Source organism: Cheilinus undulatus, linkage group 6 (assembly GCF_018320785.1).
Source record: "Cheilinus undulatus linkage group 6, ASM1832078v1, whole genome shotgun sequence".
Lineage (NCBI taxonomy): Eukaryota > Metazoa > Chordata > Actinopteri > Labriformes > Labridae > Cheilinus > Cheilinus undulatus.
The window spans coordinates 3,237,857-3,264,522 of NC_054870.1; the positions used below are offsets into that span (position 1 = coordinate 3,237,857).

At 38.6% G+C, this 26,666-nt stretch overlaps 1 protein-coding gene across 3 annotated transcripts in view; it reads right to left on the reverse strand.

The window, feature by feature from the left end:
• Positions 1 to 2,251: 2,251 nt before the first annotated feature.
• LOC121511030 (NLR family CARD domain-containing protein 3-like) overlaps positions 2,252 to 26,666 on the reverse strand; it is a 31,977-nt gene continuing 7,562 nt past the window's right edge. The window contains exons 4-14 of one of the 3 annotated variants that reach the window (XM_041789510.1): positions 22,825 to 22,920; positions 21,606 to 21,695; positions 19,621 to 19,707; positions 17,462 to 17,566; positions 17,054 to 17,114; positions 16,736 to 16,934; positions 12,467 to 14,264; positions 10,654 to 10,827; positions 9,914 to 10,078; positions 9,244 to 9,290; positions 2,252 to 5,780 (exon numbers count right to left, since the gene is read on the reverse strand). In XM_041789510.1, coding sequence (XP_041645444.1) covers positions 5,221 to 5,780; positions 9,244 to 9,290; positions 9,914 to 10,078; positions 10,654 to 10,827; positions 12,467 to 14,264; positions 16,736 to 16,934; positions 17,054 to 17,114; positions 17,462 to 17,566; positions 19,621 to 19,707; positions 21,606 to 21,695; positions 22,825 to 22,920 — 3,382 coding nt within the window. In that variant the 3' untranslated portion in view covers positions 2,252 to 5,220. Of the gene's footprint in view, positions 5,781 to 9,243; positions 9,291 to 9,913; positions 10,079 to 10,653; positions 10,828 to 12,466; positions 14,265 to 16,735; positions 16,935 to 17,053; positions 17,115 to 17,461; positions 17,567 to 17,656; positions 17,701 to 19,620; positions 19,708 to 21,605; positions 21,696 to 22,824; positions 22,921 to 26,666 lie in introns of those variants that run through there. The other 2 variants (XM_041789511.1, XM_041789512.1) reach the window with 2 other exon arrangements.

Below are 26,666 nucleotides of genomic sequence, written 5' to 3' on the forward strand. Positions count from 1 at the left end.
TGGGTGAACGTTCTGTCACATCTCTACGGGGCCAATCAGAGCAACAAAACACGTGACGAAGCCGCTATTGAGCTGTGCAGCTACTGAGAACTAACACGAAACATGGCGACTATAGACATACTCAATTTTTGTCATTTTTGAAAAGAAAACCACTCACTGCTGTTCTTTGTTCTTCTCTTAATGAAGAAATGTTGTCAAATTCTGATAAAACTGGCGCTTTAGCAGCATCCACGCTAATCTCTTCCTCCATAACTGCACCAGCTCTTGCTGCTGCTTGTATACGTCCCGACTCTGCCGTGCCTGAAAGTACTGCCCCTTGTCGCTGATTGGTCCTGTCACTTTCTAACCGGCCCCAAACGGTTCAGATGGGAGCTTTGCAAGATGGATTCGCCACTGAGAAACAAGGAAACCATCTGCTTTGCAAGATTATGGAAGCATAGCATCATCCAGAAGGTCTTGGTCTGCTGAAGCACGCCTGGGGGTGAAGAGGTGAGAGGGTCAGACACAGCCAGCAGTGATGAGTGAGGAGACAGACCCAGGTCTGCTTTTTAAAAAGCTGGAGAATGTTAGTTGAGATAAAAACCAAAATGGTGGGTACATGCTGCAGCACGAGTCTGAAGTTCCACCTTCACGCAAAGCACATCTTTGCTAATGTTAGCAAAGACGCTAACAACAACACGGGATCACTCCATGGTCACACCACTCTGTTCAGCTGCTTCAGGACAGTTTTCTTCTTCAGCTGCTCAGATAAATGCTGGAAAGTGCTCTAAAACTTCGAGTTCAGGTAACCTCAGTAAATTAAACTGTATTCTATGTTATGATGTGTTCAAATGTCACATAAAAATGGGACAATTTAGGTTTTGATGAGAAACTTCAATAAATACAGTGTGAATCTGTGTTTATATCTGAGGGATATACAATAGATGTGACTGACTGAATCATGACTTTTTAACTCAAGCTCTACTCAGCTAAGACCCCTTGTAGTTTAAATATTTGCCCTGATTTTGTCTTTCTATCAAACTAGAAAGTATTGATAGTGGTATTGATAAGGGCTCAGATCAGCACTTTAATGTGCTGATCTGTGATCTGACAGTCCGGCTGAGTTGTTTAGTGTGTGTGTTCAGAGGATTAGAGATGAAAAATCTTTTGAAATTGTCTTTATGTCTGTGGTCTCCCAGGTTTTTGAATTCGTTGAAGAACTGAAAATCGTCTAGTGCACAGGTGTCAAACTCAAGGCCCGGGGGCCAAATCCGGCCCATTGAACAGTTAAATCTGGCCACAAAATAATCTGATATTTCTGTTCTAACTGGCCCATCAGTCTGAGGTCTGCAGAAATGTGAACTTATCCTCGATGATTTAAGATATCCTTGTTAAGTCACAAAATCTGAAAAATTATTTAGATAACAAGTCAGGAATGTGGGAAAAGAAATTCATTTGTGTTTTAATTTCATATTTTCAATTTAGCATCTCACAATTATGACTCAAACTTCGGATTTTGACTTTTAATTTCATACTTTGAGCATTTCAATTCATAATTTTGACTTCTCATATAATATTTTGCGCTTTAAGATTCATAATTCTAATTTTTTTAGTGATATTTGGACCTTTTTAACCAATTATTTTGTATTTTACCTCATATTTTTAACTCCAAACTTTGACTCCATAATCCCATAGTTTGACCTTTTAGACTTGCAATTTAAAAATTTTGATATTTAATTTCATGATTACAAATTTTATTTCATATTTTGACCTTTTAAACTCCTGATTTTGGCTTTCTTTCTGATATATTTACCATTAAAAAACATCATTTTTCAATTTCAGTTTCATGTTTTGAGATTGTGAGTCTTTAAACTTATCTTTTAAACTTTTTAAATGTCAAAATTATCATCACTGCTTTTTTTTTTTTTTTTTAATTTTTATTCATATTTTATTACCGGTTAAACAAGGTTGACAATTTATGGTTAAAAAGATGACCCTGTTAGGCCCTCAGGTTAGTCCTGAATCCAGGATCTGGCCCCTGCTGTGAGAGAATTTGACACCCCTGGTCTAGTGTGTGGCCAGCCTAATGTGGGCTTAAATCAATGCAGTCTGTTTCCATGTAGTGTCATGACAGTGTGCTCTGTTACTCTATTTTACACCATCTCACACCCTCAAGATGCTCAGTCTAATGCAGATTTGATCCTTTTAAACCCATTCTATTTAAGGGTATAGAAAAAAATCAACAACTTCAACACACAAATATTTTGCCAATATCATTTACAGTTTATTTGTTTTCACTCACACTCTGTAGAGCTGATGCTGTTAAAGTCTGTCTCTGCTCAGTACCTTGGCCTCAGGGCTGGTGATTGGGACAGGGCCAAAGACAAAGGCAGATAGCTGGCCAGGTGTGATCAGTCAACCAGCTGGTGCTGCTAATGCTAATAATTAGTTTAGACCAACTCAGAGTCTACATCTCTAAAATCTGTAAAAGGAAGACAAGAATTTACTAAATAGGCTTCAATACAATAAAGAACATCTAAAAAATATGAAACAAGTAGCACTCATGTTGAGTTTTGACTGTACAGGGTTTCCCTTAGGGCATGGCTGACGAAAAGTCAAGAGGTTAAGGTTATGAATAAATATACCGTGTAGACGAGGTGTGAAACATCAAAAAGTTTACAAGAACTAATAAATAGACAATAAGAAAAATGTGAATCGAGGTACAGCTGAATAAACAAGAACAATAGATATAACTGAGATATAGTTATCACAAAAAACATCAAATATACATTTTTATACAATAATGGACCATGATATGTTTTAGAAATGGCCTCTCCACCCTACCTGGGTAATAACTGCATTTAAAGGTCACATATAAATATGTGTTGGAGTGGGGCGTTCTCAGATTTTCCCCTCATGATGTCATGTGGGGAGTTAGCCCGCCCCCAAGTTCTCCCTGATTGGAAGAAAGTTCTGCCCTCTTCCTCTGATCCTTGGAGGATCAGGACAGACATTAAATGACAGGGGGCGTGGTCAGGGGCGGAGTCAGGCAGCTCGTTAACATTTAAATCCACAAACAAAAAAAAAGCTCGTCCTGAGCAGGGCTGAAACAGAGGGGTTTTTAGACGTGCAAAAATACTGGAGAGTTTTTTTTTAACAATAACCTTCACAGGCATGTTTTGGGGACCTCTGAGACCAATATGAACTTGTCTTAAAGGGGTAAAATATGTGACCTTTAATAACTACAGTGTCTCATGCTAATGCAGCTTCTTTAAGCTATTAGTACCTGAAGACTTTTGTTTGAAATCTTAACCTTTTCCCTCAGTTGTTTTAATGTGTCTTTAGAATCACAAATTCAATAATTCAAGACAAAGACTCAAACATTTATCAGATAAAAACCGTACTGTCATAAAAATACTTTCCCTCTTTTTTTTTCTTTTTAAAAAAATCCAAAACAAGCTGTCATGTTAAATCCATTTAATGTCATTCCTTTTTAACACTTTTTCCTTCTGCAGCAAATGCTGCAAATGAAAAAGTTGTATGTAAAATGTAAAAGTTGTACAAATAAATGCAGTTTTAGGGCTCAAATATGAGAATTATTATGTGACACTTATAATCATAACTGATTATTCTTGACTTTAAAGAGCTAAACTCCCAGGACATGAATTTCAGTCAAAAACCTCTGTTTATGAGTACTGAGAGGTGATGTTGATCAATTTAGTAAAACATCTACTCAATTTGTTAGAAATGTACAAAGCAGCTGCCCTCTACAGGATGAATCTGGCAACTGCGACTGAACTGTCCTATTGGCTGATCTGGAGGCAGGTGACCTATGAGGTGCCAGCTTTTACCAACAACAATCTTAACAGTGACCACACACTTTTTTGGTGTTTGTGGTCTTAGAGGTGCATTTTCCTATTTAAATCATCTGAAGTTAAAAAAAAACAAAACAAAACAAAACAAAAAACAAAACAAAGAAAAACGACTTCAGGAGTAGCAGCACTAGCCAAAATTCAGGGTGAACAGAGGGCTCTACCAGCTGATAAGGAAAAACTAAATAAAATTCTAGGTGTATATTAGTGTCTGTTTGGACTGTCTCTTAACTGGACAAACCAGGGATGTCATAAATTTACATTATATGCAGGGTGAAGTATTTGGCCTCACCTGTTGGTTGTTGAATTCAGGTGTTTCAATCAGACCTGTTGCCACAGGTGCAGTTTGCCTTTGTTTTGTGTCTGAATGTGAGCCATCAGTGTCTCCCCTCTCTGCTGCTCAGTGTTGTTCACATCCGTACCAGGGGCGGATCCAGAGCTAGCAGGGCTACACAGGGTCCCCCTGAGATCTGATGGCCACCTCATAATCCCTAACAATTATTGGCATATGCCTGTCAGCCATAAATGTTAAAATGATTATGGCCTGTTTTTCCTTTGATTATATTGACTTTCTAAGCATATCTTAACCCCTGCTGAGTTGGTTTTGTTAACTTATACATACTAAAGGTAAGATATATATCAAGCTGGCTCAGTCACACTTATATTTTTCTGTATGCCGCCCTGTCTGTAAAAATTTGGGCACCCCTGCTGTATGATATTGTGGCTGATGGCGAATATTTGAAGGAATAAGTGAGCATGTCAAATCCTTGATGGCATGTCTTAAACTTCTAGGCTAGATGCATCACAGTTGAAACGCTGGTAATTATTCACCCTTTTCATATGTATTTTTAGGCCTGCACCATGAGGGAAAAACATGTGAGGCACTCTACCACATGTCTGCGACATGTCTCTCATGAGTTCGGAATAAATCAGGCTTTTTATTTAACCACTGAAGCATCAGTGACTCAGAGGGTAGCTGATAAGCAGCTGGAATTTGACCTAACTGTGTGAAAATAGTGTAAAGTGCGCACATGCTGAGTGAGAAAGAATTGCTTTTTTACCGAACTTTTTTTTTCTAATGTAGTGTGATAAATTCTGACTAAAGAAATGTGCTTATTGCAAAAGCTCCTATCACTAGAAAATAAAAATGCAAATTATTGTGCAGTCCTTTCCTCCTGTGTTCTTCCCTTTACATTTAAATGAGTCTTTATTTCCTTATTCTCCCTCCTCAGAAGGACTCAGCTCCTACTACAGTCATAGTCTCATAGACAGTCCATTCCCTTATCCTCCAATCAAACTGAGACCAGGAACTTGATTTTATACAGTAAAACCTTTCAGGAAAGTGTTTTACTGTTGGAGATCACTCCTCCTACAGAGAGCACAGAGATGCTGAAGATCCATATCTGTTAGGCCAGAAACCCAACCCAAGCCCTGGATAAACCGGCTCAGTGAATGTGGTTTCAGAGGTGTGGAGGTTGATCATTTTGTCGTCTGAGGTTTTGTAGAAGGACAGAGTACCAGCAGGATAGTCCAAGTACACTGCTACTCTATTGGAGGAGGAAGAGGAGGAGGAGGAGGAGGTGACTGTGATGTACTCGGCTTTGTTGTTGTGCCAGAAGCAGTAGCCATCTTCAGAGCACTCCAGACTCCAGGACTGATCATTCCTGCCAAACCTGCTGTCGAATCTGTCTCCCCTCCTGCTGATTCCTCTGTAGCTCACGGAGACGTACACCAGTCCGGTCCACTCCACCTCCCAGTAACAGCGACCAGTCAGCTCAGATTCACACAGCAACTGAGGACACTTGTCAAACCTGTCTGGATGTTCAGGATAGGACTGATCCTGCTCCAGGTATGTCCCCGTTCTGTTCCCATTGGATAGTTGGATGTTTCCGTTCACTGTGTTTGTGTCAAAAATGAGGCGAGAGGAATCTGATGGAGAGAATGAGACAGAGCTGCAGTTATTTACTGACCATCTGTAGCAGCAGTTATGGACAATATACAGAGCATTCAGAAAGTATTCAGACCCCCGTCACTTTTTTCAGCCTTATTATGTTGCAGCTAGATGCATTAATGCATTAAATTCATTTTTTCCTCTCATAAATCTCCTCATAAATGTAGCTCAGGTTCTTCCCATGTCTCTGGATCTTTGCTGAGATGTTTCTACACCTTGATTGGAATCCACCTGAGGTAAATTAACTTGATTGGACAGGATTTGGAACGTCACACCTTTCTTTTCTTTTCTTTTCTTTTTTAAAACTTTTTTAATTCATTTCAAAATGAAACAGGTGTACATCCTCATGTATCAGTATGATTTTCTAAATTCACAACTACAATCAACAGAGGTACACAAAACTTAAAATTACAAACTTGCAACTATCTTTTCATCTTAGTTTTAAGCCCCAAACCCTCCCCTTCCACGTGGGTCTTTTTCTGCAGTAACAAATTGATGAGATATCTTTACAATACATAAAAAAAAAAATAATAATAATAATAAAAATAAATAAATAAATAAAGATAAAAAATTAATTAATAATTCCATATTTCATTCTCATATCAAGGACAAGGAGAGACAATAAAATACATATATATAAATGTATACATATTAATGCTAGTACAGATGGCAATATAACATTTACATCATAGATCTTACAGCATTTCATGCTCCAACTCTATTTTCAATCACAACACTACCTGCCTGATTTATTCTAGCGACTGAAAGCTCCATTATCAAATAAATTATCAAGAACGTCACACCTTTCAATAGAAGGCCTCACAGCTGACAATGCTTACCAGAGAAAAAACCAAGCCACGAGGTCAAAGGAACTGCCTGCAGAGCTCAGAGACAGGATTGTTGACAGGCACAGATCTGGGGAAGGCTACAGAAACATTTCTGCTGCACTGAAGGTTCCCAAGAGCACAGCGGCCTCCATGATTTTCAAATGGAAGAAGTTTGGCACAACCAGGATTCTTCCAAGAGCCAACCTGAGCAATCATGGCGAACAGCCTTAGTAAGAGAGGTGACCAAGAACCTGATGGTCACTCTGACTGAGCTCCAGAGATCCTGTGTGGAGCTGAGACAAAGTCCCAGAAGGACAACCATCACTGCAGCCTTGCACCACTCCCGGCTTTATGGTAGAGCGGATAGATGAAAACCTCCCCTCAGTTTGCAAAAAAGAGCTGCCAAAGGACTCTCAGGCTGTGAGAAACAAGATTATCTAGACTGATGAAACCAAGATTGAACTGTTCGGCCTCAATTCTAAACATTATGTCTGGAGGAACCCAGGCACTGCTCAGCACCTGCACAATACCATCCCAACAGTGAAGTATGGTGGTGGCAGCATCATGCTGTGGGGGTGTGTTTCAGCAGCAGGGACTGGAGGACTGGTCAGGGTTGAGGGAGAGCTGAATGGAGCCAAGTACAGAGATATCCTCAGTGTAAACCTGCTCATCAGTGTTTAGGACTTCAGACTGGGCTGAAGGTTCACCTTCCAGCATGACAACGACCCTAAGCATACAGCCAAGACGGCACAGGATGGGCTAACGGACAATGCTGTGAATGTCCTGGAGGGGCCAAACCAGAACCCTGACCTGAACCCTATCCAACATCTGTGGAGAGACCTGAAAATGTCTGCTCATCTGTTCAATTATATTCATAAAGAATCAAGGCTGTAACTGCTGCCAAAGGTGCTTCAACTAAGTACTGAGTGCAACATTTGTGTAAATGTGATAGTTTTTCTTTGTCTTTATAACAAATTTGAAAAAATTTCTCAAATTCTGTTTTCACTTTGTCATGATGGGGTACTGAGTGTAGGTCAAGGAGAGGAAAATAAATTTAAACAACTGTGGCATCAGACTGCAACATACCAACACTGAAAAAGTGAAGGGGGTCTGAATACTTTCTGAATGTACTGTGTGTCTTAAGGCCGGCTCAGATTCAGATTCAGCCAGTTTTTGGCCTGACTGCAACATCACAGCTCACCGTCAAAACTGGGGACTGACAAAGAGCAACAGGAATGACAAATGGTCATGTAGCAAACTGCATAATAGTGCATTTCTGTGCCTTAATATGAGTGAAGACTTTTTTCAAGAATGTAGAATGTGCACAACATTGTTACTAGGCCTTTTAACATTAACGCGTTAACGCTCGTGATTAATCTGGAAACCTTCACATGTTAAAAAAATAATAACGCAATTTAATCATATGACTAAGTTTGACCACAACTTCCTCCTGTAAGTCCTCCTGCGCGGATGTTTATGTCCCTGGGGTGAAAAGGTTAAAGGCGGGTCAAACACAGCCAGCAGTGATGAGTGAGGAGACAGACCCAGGTCTGCTTCATGGCAAATTCAGATTTTAAAAGCTGCCTAATGGAGGTCTGGATGAAACAAAAGTTGTGTGTTCATACTGCGGTGATGAACTGTCTTTACACCGAAGCACAATGAGTCTGAAGTACCACCTCCAGGCAAAACGCATCTTTGCTAATGTTAGCAAAGACGCTAGCAACAACACGGGATCAAGCCATAATGCCAAGCTATGCTGGCACAGTCCAGCAGACCTGGATTTGTCCCCAAAACGACAACCTCTAAACTAACTGATGAGATCGCTAATGGGTCGCCAGAGACTGCAGACCTTAGACATCGGTGACGACAAGGGGCTTCAAGACATCATCCGGGTCGCCTCAGATGACCCATACCACAGAACACCTACGAGAACTACTGTCACAAAAATCTGTAACCTGTATGACAGCTACATTTATTACACTGGTGAGAACCCACTGGACATCAGTCAGCAACTTCAGCTACCTCGGGGTAACAGCACACCTGATAATTCACTTTACAGCACAAGTTATTTTCTACCTGATGTGTTTGTCTGCTGTGCTCTACTGCAGTTTATAAATATTATTGCTCAGTGAAGTAAGACACTCTGATTTACAAACCATAAATAAGGTTAAAACTCTAGTTTGTTTAATATTTCTTCATTTAAACACCATACTTGTACTAATTTATCTCAAACAAAAATGCAAGTAAATGGTAGTGTTTTAAATGTTAATTTATAGATAATAATAATAAAAATAATAATATATATTTTTAATAAAAAGCACTTTCAAAGTGCTGTACATAAAGTTAAAATAATGAAAATAAACACTTTATAATAAGGACATTTAAAAATCTAAAAATAACTAAAACTAAATAAATGCTGTGATTAATCATGATTAATCACAGCATAGTGGTATGATGAACTTGATTCATTTTTTTAAACAATTGACAGCACTAATTACTTCTGAAAACGGATGAGGAGAAACGTAGTGTTTAAAACTACCCACCTACACGTGGACCAGGCCTGTGGTTGAATATCTATCATTTTTATTCATGGATCAAATCAAAACCTACTTACACTTCTTCAGGTCTGGTCTCAACCACTGGGCTCCACAAGGGTCTGACCTGAAAGGAAGACAGGGGTCAGATCAGCAGAAACACTCATTCACCATCAAACTAAAGTCTCACACATGAACTAGACTGTTCTGGACAATTAACCCTGAAATCCTCCAGAGCTATTTATCTACATATGCAGATGAAGCTTCATCCACCTAATAATTGCCTTTGTGTTGATGGTCTGTGTTGATAGACAAATTCACAGTATCAGCTTATAAAGGGGAAGAACATTTATGGAAACAGGAGAGGAGAAGCAGATTCACGCCACGTACAATGGCCACAACAGTTGCTTATCATTTGCAGTATAAACACTGCCCCTGCCTGCTTGTTGGCTCTGAGTTTCCTGAATATTTCCTGCTGCAATCCCACATGAGCTCACTCCATCTTCGAAAAGAAATTTAACCAGAGGGCGGGCAGGACAATTTCCAGGTTGAAGTTGAAGTGAATGTTTTTGTGCACGTGTGAAAACAGCTTTACACTGTGTCTGAACAACATGCCAGGGTCCAACACTGCTCTGCACAGCATCACATGCTTTAGAGTATAAATCTCTGCCCTGTGAATTCCAGGCTCTCTTTGTAAACAGCATGACATCTAGTTGTGCTGCATTGCTTTAAACATGAGGCTCGCCATACCTGAGCGACCACTCTGGATTATCTACTCCAGCAGACAGCATCTTCTCTATGGTTTCTCCTGGATGATTGTAGCTCAGGTCCAGCTCTCTCAGATGAGAAGGGTTGGAGGTCAGTGCTGAGGCCAGAGAAGCACAGCCTTGTTCTGTGATCAGGCAGCCGGACAGCCTGCAAACAACAGAGAAAATGTACATAAGCTAAATGTAATGAGGAGGACACAGCTTCTCATCAGTTGTCCTAAATATTAAGACTTTAGAGAAACATTTTCCCTAATTTTCCCCCAGCCTCCCCAAAGAGAAGCAGATTTAAATCACAGTGGGAGAAGAGATCTCAACTCCAACTGTCTGGAGAGAATCACAGTTTGACAAATTTTTTGTTAAAAAGATTATTATTCAATGCGAATGTTATTCTTTACAACAAAATACAAGATATGTTTATATGACAGCTATTTTTATTCACAGCATAATATTCTTCTCAATGTTTACTTTCTTTGTTTTTAAGATTATTGCCGTTTAGGCTACTTCATAAACTGCCCGACCCTTTTTCTCAAACCCACCGCTGTATGTCACTACTTCCTTTAGCTGTGTCTTATAACTATCAGGTAGCCGGTTTGAATTGTAAGAAGTACTTTTATAATCTGGGTTGTTTTTAAATGATCATCATGCTTATCCAAAATGCCAGTGAAGCTAAAATTGATTCGAGATTTCACCCGTCATCAGTTGAAAAGTTCTCCAGACCCTGACCTGATAATCTCCAGTGCACAATTTGGACTCGCGAGTCCTTCAGCCAGTAGCTTTACTCCTGAATCGTGAAGATTGTTGTTACTCAGGTCCAGGTCTCTGAGACTGGAGGATGGACAGCTCAGGACTGAAGACAGAGCTTCACAGCTTTTCTCTGAGAGGTTACAGCCACTCAACCTGAAGAGACAATAATCAGAGTTATTCCTTCTTTAAGAAATGCTTACGGTGGCCCTGAAGGTCAACTGTACATATATTTTAGGATTGAACAAACACTTAACTAAATTAAAAAGTGTTCTACCTTTTGCAAAATAAAGTTTTTAATATAACGATAAATATTTCATGTGTGAAAGTTATTTCTTCTTTTATTAATAATTTCACAGGAGGTTAAATCTTTTCATGGAGGATGCAATATTGTGCAGAAGATCAAATATTTTTGCTGCATGTGATTTTTTTCCAGAGGTTAAAATACTTTGTAGAGGCTGAAAAATTTGAAGAATGTAATTTTTTTGAATAAGATTGATTATTTTTAAAAATAATTAAATATTTCAGAACATGAGATATTCAGCAGGTATGATTTTTGGTAAAATGTTTGACACTTAAGCAAAAGGTAAGAAATTTAGCAGAAACATAAATATTACACGGGTTAAATATTTTTAGGGGAAACCAAATATTTATGTAGAATAAGGGAGGGAGAAAAATATGTTCGGTAGCTATAAGATTTTTGGAATAACATGTAGCTTTCAGGGGAGGGGAAATACTCTAAAGAAGAATACTGGCTTGTTTGCTAAGAATTTTTTTTGTTTGTTTGTTTGTTTACATTTTTTGTAGAAGGTTAAAAAACTTGGAGAAGGTTGAATCTTTTCCTTAAAAAGGCAAGATTTTGCAGAGGAAAATACGTTGTTGAAGCATACGTTGATGTTTTTTAAATGTTTTGAAGAAGTTTAAATACTTCGTAAATGATGAAGCATTGCACATGCAGACTCAAAATTACGCAGAATGTTAAGTATTTTTGCAGGAGTGTAATTACTTTTCCTAAAAATAGAAATAGTTCAAGGAATTTTAATTATTTTAAAGAACAGAAGGTAGACCTTTTTGTAGAAGGTTTATTATTTTTATAAAAGGAAAGATATTCTGCAGAAACAAAAATATTTGACAGAAGGTTAAATATTTTAACAGAAAATAGAAAAAGTGACATATTGAAGAAATTTTTGCAGAGTAAAATACAATTTTTTTTTTTAAATAAAAAATCTCAAGGAGGTCAAATTGTTTTTTAAACAGCACATAACAAATTTACAGAAGGTAAAAATTCACATTTTTTCAGAAGGTTGATTTTCATTTGCACCAACAGAAATATCTGACGGATATTTTCGAACATTTTATTTTATTTTTTTAAATAAGTAAGAAATAAAGTAATTTTTCAGAGTAAACAATATTTTTAGAAGCTCAAATATACTTGGCATAAATATTTGCAGGAGGAGACATTTTATAGAAGATATATCTTTTGCAGAGGATTAAATATTTTTCATAGAGGGTTAAATATTTTTGCAGAATATTTAAGATTTTTTTTTAGAAGATTAAATATTTCACCAAACATAAAACATGAAGAAGTTGGAATGCTATTTGCATAAAATAAAATACTTTTGCAGAAAAAAGGCATATATTTGTATTTATGCTAACAACTAGCAATTAGTTAGTAGATACTGTTGTTTGATTAAATGATTTTTGCCATTATGAAATACTTGTACAATGGACCTTGAGAGCCACCATAGATGGTGGTTTAAACATTACTGATGAATCAGTCTTACTGTGTGCTTACAGAGCTTTGTTTGAGAATTTCACCACTGGCAGCAGCCTGAGAAGAGCCTCGTCTGAAGTCGAGTAGTTCTTCAGGTCAAACACGTCCAAGTCTTTTCCTGATGACAGCAGGATGAAGACCAGAGCTGACCACTGAGCAGGAGACAGTTCATCTGCTGACAGCCGTCCGGATCTCAGAGCCTGCTGGATCTCCTCCACTAGAGAACGATCATTCAGTTCATTCAGACAGTGGAACATGTTGATGCTTTTCTCTGAGGAGATATCTTCACTGACCATCTTCTTGATGTACTGGACCGTTTCCTCTCTTCTACCTTCTGTCAGTGTCAGCAGGCCTTTGAGGAGAGTCTGGTTTTCCTGAAGAGAGAGACCAAGGAGGAAGCGGAGGAACAAGTCCAGGTGTCCATTTGGACTCTGTAAAGCCTGGTCCACAGCACTCTGGTAGAAGTGTGCTGCTGCAGCTTTGTGGTTTTTCATCTGAGAGTGATTGGATGTGATTTCCTCTTTAGATAGCAGATTAACTCCAGAGTTAAAGAACATCATGTGGACATGAAGAGCAGCCAGGAACTCCTGAACACTCAGATGGATGAAGCAGAACACCCGGTCTTGGTACAGTCCTTTTTCCTCTTTAAAGATCTGTGTGAACACTCCTGAAGTCAGCGGGGCTGCTTTGACATCGATGCCACACTCTATCAGGTCAGATTCATAGAAAACCAGGTTTCCTTTCTGCAGATGCTCAAAGGCCAGTTTTCCCAGAGACACCATCATCTCTCTGCTTACTTTATTCCAGTGTGAGTCTGTGCCACCTCCTCCATCATACTTGATGCCCTTCTGTTTGGTCTGAACCACTAGTAAGTGGATGTACAGCTCAGTCAGGGTCTTGGGCAGATCACCCTCCTCTCTGGTTGTGAACACGTCCTCAGAAACTGTGGCTGTGATCCAGCAGAAGACTGGGATGTGGCACATGATGTGGAGGACTGGAGACATCTTGATCTGGGAGATGATTCTGCTGGCTTGATTCTTATTGCTGAATCTCTTCTTGAAGTACTCCTCCTTCTGCGCGTCAGAGAACCCTCGGACCTCAGTCACCCGGTCTACATACTCAGGAGGGATCTGACTGGCTGCTGCAGGTCGTGTGGTTATCCAGAGGCGAGCATCAGGAAGCAGGTTCCCCTTGATGAGGTTCGTCAGCAGCACGTCGACAGATGATGGCTCTGTAACATCAGTCAGAGTCTCATTATTGTGGAAGTCCAGAAGAAGCCGACACTCATCCAGACCGTCAAAGATGAAGACGACCTGGTACTCTTCAAACCTCCTGATTCTTGCTCTTTTAGTCTCAGGGAAGAAATGATGAACAAGTTCCACCAAGCTGTACCGTCTGTTCTTCAGGACATTCAGCTCTCTGAAAGTGAAAGGGAACATGAGCTGGATGCTCTGGTTGGCTTTGTCTTCGGCCCAGTCCAGAGCGAATTTCTGCGTTAAGACAGTTTTCCCGATGCCAGCCACACCCTTCGTCATCACTTTTCTGATTGGTCCGTCTCTTTCACAGGAAGCTTTAAAAATGTCCTCCTGTCTTATTGTTGTTTCTGTTTTGGATTGTTTCCTGGATACCGTTTCAATCACTCTGACCTCGTGCTGATCGTTGAGCCCACCTGTCCCTCCCTCTGTGATGTAGAGCTCTGTGTAGATCTGGTTCAGGAAGGTCCGGTTCCCTATATTACCAATCCCCTCGAAAATGTGCTGGAACCTATCCTTCAGGCTAGATTTGTGCTTATGCAGCGCACAAACCTGAAGAGGATATCCTGAATAAAGACAAAGAAAATATCTATTTTTGTATCTTAGTATATTGAGACACATTGACCTTGTTGGAATAATATTAGTGTCTTTAAATTGTATGTGGAACAAAGAAACATACTACATTTCAACATTTTTGTAGAGAATTTTAAAAATAAGGTATGCATGAGCAGCTCTAAGGTAAGAGAAAACCTTTTAATACTAACTAACTAATAAGTGATGTTCTGGTAATGTTACACAGCTATAACAGGAATTAAAGGGATGTTTCTGGGGTTTTTTTTTAAGTTGAGTTGTATAAGGCGCTTGGCCCTTTATAGTTTCATGAGCCTCCAGAAATTTCCACCTGCTCAACTACTACTCCACATCAGAAATTTTTCAAGCAATTTATCTTTTAACAAAAAGGGGAGAAGACCAAATAACCTTGCAGAGCAAATGTTTTTGCCAGATTGTCATCAGACAATCTTGCAAATCTCCAAAGATGTTGGACAAGAAACAGTTTAGACAATCACCGTCATTTGAGGAGAATGAGGCGGTAGCTACAGGGTGGGTTTAGTTGTACTGTGAATGGATAGCAATGGCTGCCATCAGTGTAGTGGTTAGCTTTGCTGTAGCTATAGAACAGCAGCAGATTAATCAGAACTGGACCACATTTAGCAAAGAACTACACTTCAAGCTTTTCATAATGAAAAAGATGTCTTCACTCTACTGCCAACCTGCTTTGGCATGAGTTTGCAATTGTTGTTGTTACATAAAGTGGGTGTATATAACAGCTGCCGCTAGAGTAGTAATTGGCTACCGATTAATCAGATCTTGACCACATTTTTTTTAATAAAACAAGAGCAAAGAGCCATGAAAGCTCTTTATAACACACACAAAGGAGAAGTGTAACAGAATCCGAATGTCCATCAGTACGGCACAAACATTTTATCCTTGTCTCGTCTCTGTAACAAAAAGTAAAAGAGTTTTTATCATTAGTAATCTATTTTTAGCCTGTCCTTGTCCCGTCTTCCTCATTGAAAAAAGGTAGTTTACGAACATTTCTCATCATAGTTTTTGCTAACAAAATTAACACTGCTTCAGCCTACTGAGAGACATGCAAGCTTTGCTGTTTAGACACTATGGTAACACTAGCTTGTATAGCTAATGTTGACAGTGGAGCTGTGCATGCCTCATTTTGTCTTATCTGGTCCTGACCCTCCAGTTGAGAACTACTGCTCTAAGTTCCTGCTTTAAAAATGACATCAAAAATAAACCAACTTTAGAGGAAGTTGATGGTTTTTTTCATATAAATGTCCAATTATAAAAAGGTATAAATGTAAAACAACATTTGGCCAGTCCTCTTTCTCAGTTAAAGGCCTACAGATCTGGAATACTCTCCCATCAGAAATAAAAACACTGACTGACTTCAAAATATTCAATAACACAGTAACACATTGGCTCAAAAAGGCCAATCTGTGAACACTAAGCTACATGTCTTAAGAGTTTTATATCATTCAGCTCATTTTACTCCTTTTTATCTTTGTCCTTAGCTACTTCACCTATTCTCTTAATTGTCATTTTAGTCATTGTCATTCGTTGCATGTTTATGTCTGCCTTACTGTTAGCTTTTATGTACAACTGCAAGAAAAAGTATGTGAACCCTTTGGGATTTCTTGGATTTCTGCATAAATTGGTCATAAAATGTGTTCTGATCTTCATCTAAGACACAACAATAGACAAACACCGTCTGCTTAAACTAATACCGCACAAAAAAGCTAAAGACTTACAGAAATCTCTGGCACATGCTAACATTTTGTGTTGGCAAATCTACAATAAGTAAAACATTAAACAAGAATGGAGTTCATGGGAGGACACCACGGAGGAAGCCACTGCAGTCCAAAAAAAACATTGCTGCACATTTGAAGTTTGCAAAAGAGCACCTGGATGTTCCACAGCACTACTGGCAAAATATTCTGTCCATAGATGAAACCAAAACTGAGTTGTTTGAAAGAACACACAACGCTATGTGTGGAGACAAAAAGGCACAGCACACCAACATCAAAACCTCATCCCAACTGTGAAATATGGTGGAGGGGCCATCATGGTTTGGGGCTGCTTTGCTGCCTCAGGGCCTGGACGGATTGCTGTCAGTGACAGAAAAATGAATTCCCAATTTTTTCAAGACATTTTGCAGGAAAACTTAAGACCATCTGTTCACCAACTAAAGTTCAACAGATGATGGGTGATGCAACAGGACAACGACCCAAAGCATAAAAGTAAATCAACAACAGAATGGCTTCAACAGAAGAAAATACGCCTTCTGGAGTGGCCCAGTCAGAGTCCTGACCCCAACCCCATTGAGATGCTGTGGCACGACCTCAAGAGAGCGATTCACACCAGTGATCCCAATAATATTGCTGAACTGAAACAGTTTTGTAAAGAGGAATGGTCCAAAATTTGTGAAACTGAGCCACAGTTTCTGTAGTAGAAATGGTCTTACTGATCTGCAGATAGTCAGCCAGCTCCTCCTGCTTCATCCTCCTCAGAAAGTTCTGAGCAATCTTCAGAACAGCTTCTTTGCTGTTCGTCAGTGCTTCGTCGTCTCCTCTCTGCCTCTTGGTGAAATCTGATTCTTCCAGAACCTTCTGCATCTCCTTCAGCTCATCCTTCACAAAGGTAATAACGTGTTTTTCCAGCAGCTGGAATTAACATGACAGAGAAAATTAAAACTGAAATCACAGACCCTACAGATCCCTGAAAAGTTGCAGGAGATAACACTGGTAGAAAATGTTAAAGTATTATCTGGTCATGTACGGACCGTGAATATGGAGTCCAGATCTGTTTGAGCAGACTGAGAACTGGGACTCTGCTGGTCATCACTGTGGAAAAATCAAAAAGATTTTTGTCCAGAGTTATGCACAAGGTTAACGTCGATGATAACACATCTGTTTGTTTAGTCAGCTCTTCCCTCCATCCAGTTAAGAATCAGGACATCATAGACATGAACGCAGGAACACTGGGGTAGGACTGGGACTGAGCCACTGACTATTAACACCTTAAAAAGCCCTACTTAAAAACTCCAAAGTTTCCTTTTTACTATATCATTATTAAATGTTTGTTTACTGGTACTGTTGCAGTCTGTAAGGGGTTAAAACTAAATCAATAAACAAAAAACTAACTGTTACATCAGGATGTTTTTGCATCTTTTCATGGAGTCATCACTTACATCTGATCAGCAGACGGGGGTTCTCCTTTAAACAAAGGAAACGGTTCCTTTGACTTAAGGGAGAGACAGGTGGGCACAGGAGAGTCTGGTCTCTGCTGCAGGGGTCTGAAACATGAACAGCTCAGATAAACATGCGGGTTACACAGAAAAGTGATGTTTCATTAAATGCATTCAGAACTGAAGCCATGTTTATACCTTTAAGTCTGAGAGAGACACTGGAGTACTTCTACTTTAAAGACCTAATGCAATACAAGTTTTTAAATGTTTTTTTAAGACACATTATTGACAAATTGCAATGGATTTCTTTAAATACACAATAAAAGGGCAGACTGAATTAAAAACAGTCCAGTCTTAGCCTCTTGAGTCTCCACACAGAAAATCTGATGGCTGAGAAAGTTTTAAAGTTGAGAGATGGCACAGACCTGAGTGAGACAGAAATGGGATACAGGGGTATTTTAGACAACAACCCAGACTATGTAATAATAACTTTAGTATAAATGTTTAACTTGAAACTTTTACTGAGCCAGTGCTGTCAGATTCAGCGACAAAGCTGCACTCCCATTTTCTGCTAAATTTGTTTCTACTGATTCATGTTGGAGCTGGTTCACCCTATTCTCCATGTAAAATGTTAAAACCAAAAGAATTCCACCCCTTTTTACAAAAACCTGCTAGGGACAGGTGTTACAAATTAAGCATTCACTGTAAATACTATAATGCAGATTCCATCCTGGTCGTGGGACAGTGGACCAGCTCTTTACCCTTGCAGGGCTCCTTGAGGGAGCATGGGAGTTTGCACATCCAGTCTACATGTGTTTTGTGGACTTGGAGAAGGCTCATGATTGTGTCCCTAAGGGGGTCACGTGGGGGCTACTGCAGGAATATGGGGTCCTGGGGCCACTGCGGCAAGCCATCAGGTCCCTGTATAACCAAAGTGAGAGTTGTGTCTGCATCCTTAACACAAAGTCGGACACCTTTCCAGCGCGTGTTGGCCTCCGCCAGGGCTGCCCCTTGTCTCTGATTCTGTTTGTGATTTCATGAACCGGATCTCAAGGCGCAATATGGGAGAGGAGCATTTCCAGTTTGGAGGGCTCGGAATTTCATCTCTGCCATTTTTAGACGATGTGGTTCTGCTGGCTTCCTCCACTGGGGACCTCCAGCAGGCACTTGGGTGGTTTGCAGCTGATCGTGAAGCGACTGGTATGAGAATAAGCACATCTAAGTCTGAGGCCCTCTGCCAGAAACAATGGATTCCTCCCTCCAGGTCAAGAGTGAGTCTTTGCCCCAAGTGAGAAAGTTAAATTATCTTGGGGTCTTGTTCATGAGTGAGGGTAGAAGGGACTGTGAGATTGACAGGCAGATCGGTGCAGCATCAGTAGTTTTGTAGGCACTGTGAAGAGGGAGCCGAGCTGAAAGACAAAACTTTCTATTTACCAATCGATCTATGTCCCAACCATCGCCTATGGTCATGAACTCTGGGTAATGACTAAAAGAATGAGATCTCTGGTTTAAGAAGTCGAAATGAGATTTCTCAGAGATAGGGTGAGGAGCTCGGAAGGATCTGGAAGTAGAGCCGCTGATCCGTCAAGTCAAAAGTAGCCAGTTGAGGCAGTTCGGGCATCTGGTCAGGATGTCTCCAGGGCACCTTCCTGTGGAAGTCGCCAACTGGGAGGAGACCCCAAGGCAGACCCAGAACTCTCTGGAGGGATTATATATCCCATCTGGCCTGGGAGCCCCTTGAAATCCCTTCGGAAGAACTGGAAAAAGTTGCTAGGGTGAAGGATGTCTGGGCTGACTTACTTCACCTGCTGCCACCGGATAAGCAAAGTAAAATGGATGGATGGATGGATGGAATACTATAACAAGGTTTTTGTTCCTATTGATATTGTCACTAAAAAAAATAGCCATAAATAAATAAACAAAGGCAATAATTGACAGTTAAATGCAGTAGTTTAACCTTTCAAAGGTATTTATATTTCCTTTTTCAATCTGCTACCAAGACATAGAGGTTTGAGAAATTGCTAATACTCAGTGCAGTTTTTAGAAAAACCCTCAGGGTTTTGGAGGCTGAAGGAGAATTTTTCATTTTAGACTGTGTTTTTTAGACAGCCTTACGTCCAAATAAGTCATCTAGAAGGTTTCTTTCTGTTTTAACTAATCACCTTTCATCTGCAGATTGTCCTAATTGGAGAGGAACATCCTTGGACCAGTCACTTTTCATGGATAAATAATCTGCTGTCAGAGTAATCCTGTAAGAAAGAAGTTCACTGGAGTTCAAATGGATTAGAACTATGGATGCACGATATTATCTGTAGGATATCGGTATATATTAATGAATCTGAAGACTTGTTTAAATAGCTTAAAAAGTTAATAATCGGTATCAGCCGATAGTAAAATTCACGCCAATGTGCACAGCCGATAATGTGACGTCATAATTAAGCGCACACGATGACGCTGGACGTGCGCCAACAACAATAAACAACATGGCAGCTGTGTGGGAGAAGTCTGAGGAGTGGGAACAAGACAGCAAAGTAGTTGTTTGCATCGCTTGTAAAGTACATCAGATGCATGGAGGAGCTTGGCAACATGCCTTTAACACCACCAGTTTAATTTCGCATCTAAAAAACCCACCAACCTGATGACTGCAAGGACTATAAAGAATGACAAAACTTCGTGCCAGAGAAAACTCGGCAGCAGCCTCAATTTTAGTCATTCAACAAAGCTAAAAATACAGCAGTGACCACCCAAAAGGTAAGGAGCTGAACAAGAAAATCATTGAATTTATAGCTCTTGATAATCAGCCTTTCAGCGTGGTGGAATATACCGGCTTATGGTGCATTTAAAGCCCCGCTACATTATACCTAGCAGGCGCTTATAGCCTTAGCTGAACTGCAAAAGTAAGTTTCCAATCACGTAGAGAAGCTCCTCGTTAAAGCTAAACATATTAGCGTCACCACAAATATATGGACATCAAGTGTCCGTCCTAATAGCACGTTTAGCCTCGCTGCCTCCGTGGATAGATGAAGATTTCACTCTTAAAAAGCCTGTCACTCAAACACTCACAGGAGTGCTCACTCAGCAACCGCAGCCGCTTTTGATAACACGTTTGGGACATTGAAAATAGAGATAAAAAGAACGTGCACGTTGTCCTACGTGACATGCACGAAACATGGCAAAAGCAATGACAGACTTCTGTGTGCCGTCTCCCGTGCACACTCGAAGGTGGATGAAGGTGTGTCCAGCATTGAGATGTTTGTGTCACTGTGTTGTTACAGAGCTGTTTACAGTGAAATGCCCATTAAACTTGGTTGCTTAATTAGTTTGTGCTGATTAGGCAGAATCAGGAGAACTACTTTAGTTGAAATTTTATTTCTGTTCATCTTGAGTCTCAGAAAATTTACAATCATAATTAAGCTCTGAACTATAGCTAGATTTTTTTGCATTTAAGAATCTTTTGTTGTTGTTGTTGTTATTTAAAGCCCTTTGTCAGGAGTATCTCCGGGAGCCATCCTGCAAACTGGCTGAGTAATAAGGAGAATAAGTCTAAATTCATAAGCTATTTCTTTTTTGCACTGTGGAGCTCAGTGTCAGCAGGTTATTTTGCTGCTGCTTATTGCCCTCAAAAATGCAGATGACTTTGGCTGTACTGTTAAAAACACATGTAAGCATGTAATACACATGTTACCCAAAGACATTACTGTGTTTGTCATTAGTGTATGGCTGTATTTGAAAAAATTTATATATATATATACTTCAGTTCTGATAAAAATCAAATGTTTTGTCAGTTTGTACAAAAATAGACTACCAATATTTAAAAAAAAGAAAAAATTGTAGTCCATGATAGAATTGGTGTTTTTAACAGTGGAAAAAATTAATTAAATATCGGTATCGGCCAAAATTTGTTTCAAAATATCGGCATATAGGATATCGGCAAAAATCCAATATCGTGCATCCCTGATTAAAACATTTCTTCTAAGCAAATTGAAGACTTTTTGAATTTTTCTGAATGTTTCAGGGCCCCTCAGGCCCAAAAGGGGGATACTTTTAGATTGTGCAAACAAATGATTACTATGCGCTAAGTTAGTAGTGGAACTCATGAAACCTCTAAGCGATGTAAACAAAGTTTTTAGAATGTTTAAATGATCACCTTTCATCTGCAGACAGCCCAAAATGGAGAGGAACATCCTTGGATTCATGACTCCCAACACAGCTGGGTTCAGCTGGCCTCCAGTCAATCCTGAGAGAAAAACCATCATTTGAGTTTAAATAGACAAGGAAACATATTAATGAATCTGAAGACTTGTTTAAAATATTTTGACACAGAAGTGAAGAAGTAGGGTCATAGATCAGCTTAATTAATGTATACTATTTCACTACATAATGATCTAACACTCATTGTTCTAAATGCATCTATTTTAAAGTTTTTATTTGCTCAATGTGAGATGTCTTCAAATGCTCTTATTATAAATGTTCTGTTTTTTATTTGTTCTGAGCTGCTTCATGGTGCTCTTTAATATGAAAACAGTTGTGGGCCTTTTTAGGAGCCTTGACCTTGTAAGGGCCAGGAGTCCTCTCCAGCGAATATTTTCGGGTATTTGGGTAATAATCAATATCTATTTAGGTTTTGTTCAAATTCAAAACACAAATTCATGGCTGAAAATAATTTTAGACGTATACCTCATATCTGATACATATCTATTTTGTATCTTGAGGCTACTGCTGTATGATATAGAAACAAGGTGTGATTATATTAACAATACTGTCACTGCAATTACAATGTAATATATAAAAGTGTTTCATGATTCTACTTGTTTTGTTATCAAGGAAAATGCAGGAAATGATGATGGTTTAATAGTGAGCATTTTTCTACACAAAACATAAAAAATTAAGAAGGAGAAAAACATAAAACAGCTAAAATTTTATAGAACTGCTCTTAAAATAAACTAATATTTTAAAAAATATAGGTTTTTCCTTTTTTGAAAATAAAGGTTCTTGTGTTAAGTGTAATTTTGGCTCTAAAGTAAACATACAGCCTTTTATGTAAACCTTTTAAGTACTACTTAATACAAAAATAAGTGCAGCCTTTAATGCAAGCAGATCCTGACATTGCGAGTACCACTGCAACTGCAATTAGATTAATTGTACTGCACTGCATGAGGCCCCTCAGTTCCACAGGCCCCTCACTGCATGAGGCCCCTCTGTGCATTAAGCTTCTCAGTGCATGAGACCCCAGGCAACTGGCTACCTTTGCTTATTGGTAAAAGCACCCATGATTACACCAAAAGCTCAGATAAACATACAAACTCATGAAAACAGGTTACATCTTTAAAAACCAGCCACGTTTATTTTATGTTTTTAATGATCACCTTTCATCAGCAGCTTGTCCGAACATGAGAGGAACATCCTTGGACTTGTTGGTTTTCATGGACAAACAACTGGTAGCAAATGGACTCTCATCAATCCTGTTGGAAAAAAATTGAAGGTCAAATAACTGAGAAAACTTGTTGAAAAAATATGTACAATTGGAAATGTCTGAAAACACCAGAGCCCCTCTGGTTCAATAAGGTGAAACATTTTCTCCACACACAGGTAATTTATCATTTCAACTGCATGACTAGTGTTTAGTATGTATTCTTCATAGAGTTACACTGTAAGACCTGTGTTTTGTTTGAACCATGAGCGCCCTCTGCTGGTATCCTGCAGACTTAAAAGCCGTCTTTCCTGTTGTGTTGTATGTAATGATAGCTCAACCTAAATATGTTAAAATAAGTTAAGCTACTTTTAAAGGTGCTATCTGCACATGCTGCATGTTTTGGAGAACTTCCAAGTTTAATATTAACCCCTTAAAGCCTGAAAGCACAAATAATAGAAAATTCTCATTTTTTGAAACAGAAATGTTTATTTAACTTTCTACTAAAAAAAAAAAAAAAAAATCCATAAAATGTAACAAATATATTTTTAGTATCTCATTTCATTCATTAGGTCTTTTTGGTAACTGATAATCCACTTGAGGGCAATTTTTTTTTTTTATCATTTATCAGATTGTATTCATAAGTTTTTTTGAGTAATTTATTGATCATATTGATTAGATAGAGGTTCATAAAAGTATGTATCAAATATGATACAACAGGTGTTAAGGGGTTAAACATTTTGTTTTGACATTAATTTGCTGTAAAGTAAATTCAGCTCACCTATTAATTTAATGAAAGCTTTAATTGTTATTCTCCCTGGTGAAACTCACCAAACAACAATTCATAATTTCTGACACTGGTTTTCTCTGCTGGTAGAGCAGAATGTAACCTAGCTATAATCTTTTCATACACTGGTTGCTGGTTTGAGACATGCCTGCTGCAACATTCAAATCACAGACAGTGCAATATTTCTTCAACCTGAAATTTGTGTCAAAATACCAGATACAATTGTTTGCAGTAGATGTTTTATGCTCTACACCTATGCAAACATTCAGGTTTCCCTAGTGGACTTGTTTTTGTTTTTTTGTTTTTTTACAAAAATCCTACTTTTGTTCTTCATGTATGCATTTTTCTTACTCAAAACAAGAATAACAAAGAAATGATCATCCCCTTCAATATAGCAACTGATATCGAAGTTGCCATATGATCCAACATCGGAATTAGAATTTCCTTTTTTTAAATCATCTATCCCTAGTTTGATTTATCTAATATGGTGCTCATTATAATGAAGAATGATTTATTGCTTGTGTTTGTTAGACAACACATTAGACGGGGAACCTAAAAATAGTTGCACATTAAATCGCAATCTCAACTTTGGGAAAAATAATCGCAATTAGATTATTTTTTGCAGAATGTTAAACCCTAGATATAATCCTGATAAGATATGGACCCTGTTCCCCCCACCCTACTCTCCCCCCCTCACAATCCCTGTCCCGAGGAACAAAAATATAAATATGGTTTTTAGTGTTTTTGTAATATCTGTAGTTGAAACCCAACGTAAAGGTGGCTGTGAGAGACCTCATGTGCTTCTGCTGTAATCAGTGTAAACAGCATGTTAAAGCTACAACCGAACATTTATGCCTGACTCAGCATGCAACTCCTGCAAATCCTGTTTAATCCCTCTAAAACTTAAGTATTTCTGTTTAGTTCTCCACAAGCTAAATATCATCTTTGCTTTCCTTGATTTAAAAATAATTCAAAGATGATATTTGTTGTGTATCAAGAGCAAAGAAATCCATAAAATACAATCAAAACACCATTAAGATAAACTGACACTAATAATGGATAAATTACATTATTATTATACAATAAAAATTGAAATAAATGCACATGGTGTTCTTTAGACGTGTTCTGTGTTGCGCTTCAAGCGAAGTATAGTTAAGAAAATCCCAATAAACTTTAACTCTTCACTGAGTAGGAGCGTCCAATCAGGCTGCTCAAGAAAAACCTTCATTGTTTTCATGAACTCAGCCTTGCTACCATGATGCAGTCAACTCTTCCTGATACAGCATCACTAACATATTTCCAGAGGAGGAGAAAGTGCATGACTATTGGACCAAAGTAAAAGGACAGCTACTCTGGTTAAAACTTTTTTAAGTTAAGGTACTGCTTTATAAATCTACCCAAGTAACAGTAAAAGTACTCAGTTTAAAGTCACCTCTAGTAGCTACTGAGAGTTGTGCACTAAAATCTAATCTTTCCTTATTGGCAAGTAACACAAGAGAATAGATCAGGTTGTTCAGGTAGAGTCACACCTGTGATAAAGTAAAATACACAGCTGACAATGTTAATGTTAAAATATGTACATAACAGCGCTGCAGAAACTCTTGAAAATCTGTGCTAAGGTGGGTCTCCTCTCCAGCTGAGAACTGGTTCCAACTGGTTCAATCCATCTACATCATTTACATTTTATTCTAACAATTCCCTTATTGATGCTTTACTTACATGTGCCTTGAAAAACACGGCCTCAAGAGAGACAGCAAAGCGAACAAGAAGAGAGAGGACAAGGAAGCAAAATCAGGCTAAAGCAGTCAAAAGTGTGGCTCCATTTCTCAAACAATGACGCCAAGAGCACGACATTAAACATCTGACAAACAGTGATTCATGCAAGGCATGCATCTTTTTACACAAGAACTGCTAACTTTGTACAAGATATCAATCTATTCTTATATGTCTAGAGATCCAGGATCCAGACACTAGTTTTATATTAATTCTAAGGGTTTATTTTAAATAACTAATTCTAATTCAAGTTCAGACATCGAAGATCCAGAGAGAAGTTGGTTTGAACTGAGACATTTCTGACAAAAGAGAATTTTTGCATATTTGAGCATGTTGTCCTCACAAACATTTTATGTTTAGCATTTAGCATTTTTTTCGATAAAGAATTCAAATAATAAGAAATATTGATAATGCATTGATATCATGCTAATAATACTTAATAAAATATCATCAATTCCCATGCCTACCAGAAACATGAGCAGGATCACTGAACAACAGGCAACATCAAAACATATCTAAACAATGCCCAAGGAAATGATGGAAATCTGCAGTGAGCGGAGCTTAGATCAATTGAATCGGAGTTTTATCAACTTTTTTTTTGCTGTTAATGGATCTGATGTGGAATCATTCTCTCTCTATTTGCTACTGTGGAGTTAGCTGAGTACAAGAGTATAGCATTTAAGTAAAAGTACAGTTACTCGGGTTGAAACCTGCTTAAGTAAAAATACTGATTTTAAAATGCACTCAAAGTACAAGTACCCTAAAAGCACTGAATTACAGTAATCTGAGTGCATGTGATTGGTGACTTTCCACCCGTTTGTATCTTATGGGTGAGTCATATGAAAAAAATAACAGTCTGCTGAAAACATGCTCTTCTTTCAGCTTATTCCAGCTTTTGTTCTCAAATGACTTCAGTTATTCATTTAAACTGCATTATTGCACACCTTCTACTCTTCCTCCTACAGCGTCAGTATTTTTTAGCCGTACATTTCATGCATAAAACAATAAAACAATTTGAAATGTGTTGCTCGACATTCAGTGACCAGGTTTCAACAGCTGATCTGTGCATGAAGGGCTGCTGTTGGTGCCCAAGTTATTCTATTAACTGTAGCACTAATTAGTGAGTGAAATCAGGATGTGAATCATGGTGAAAATGCAGTGATTTACATGAAAAACAGTAAAACTCACAGTTTGATTCATGACTAGACAAGACATAACCAACGTATAAGCAGATATTC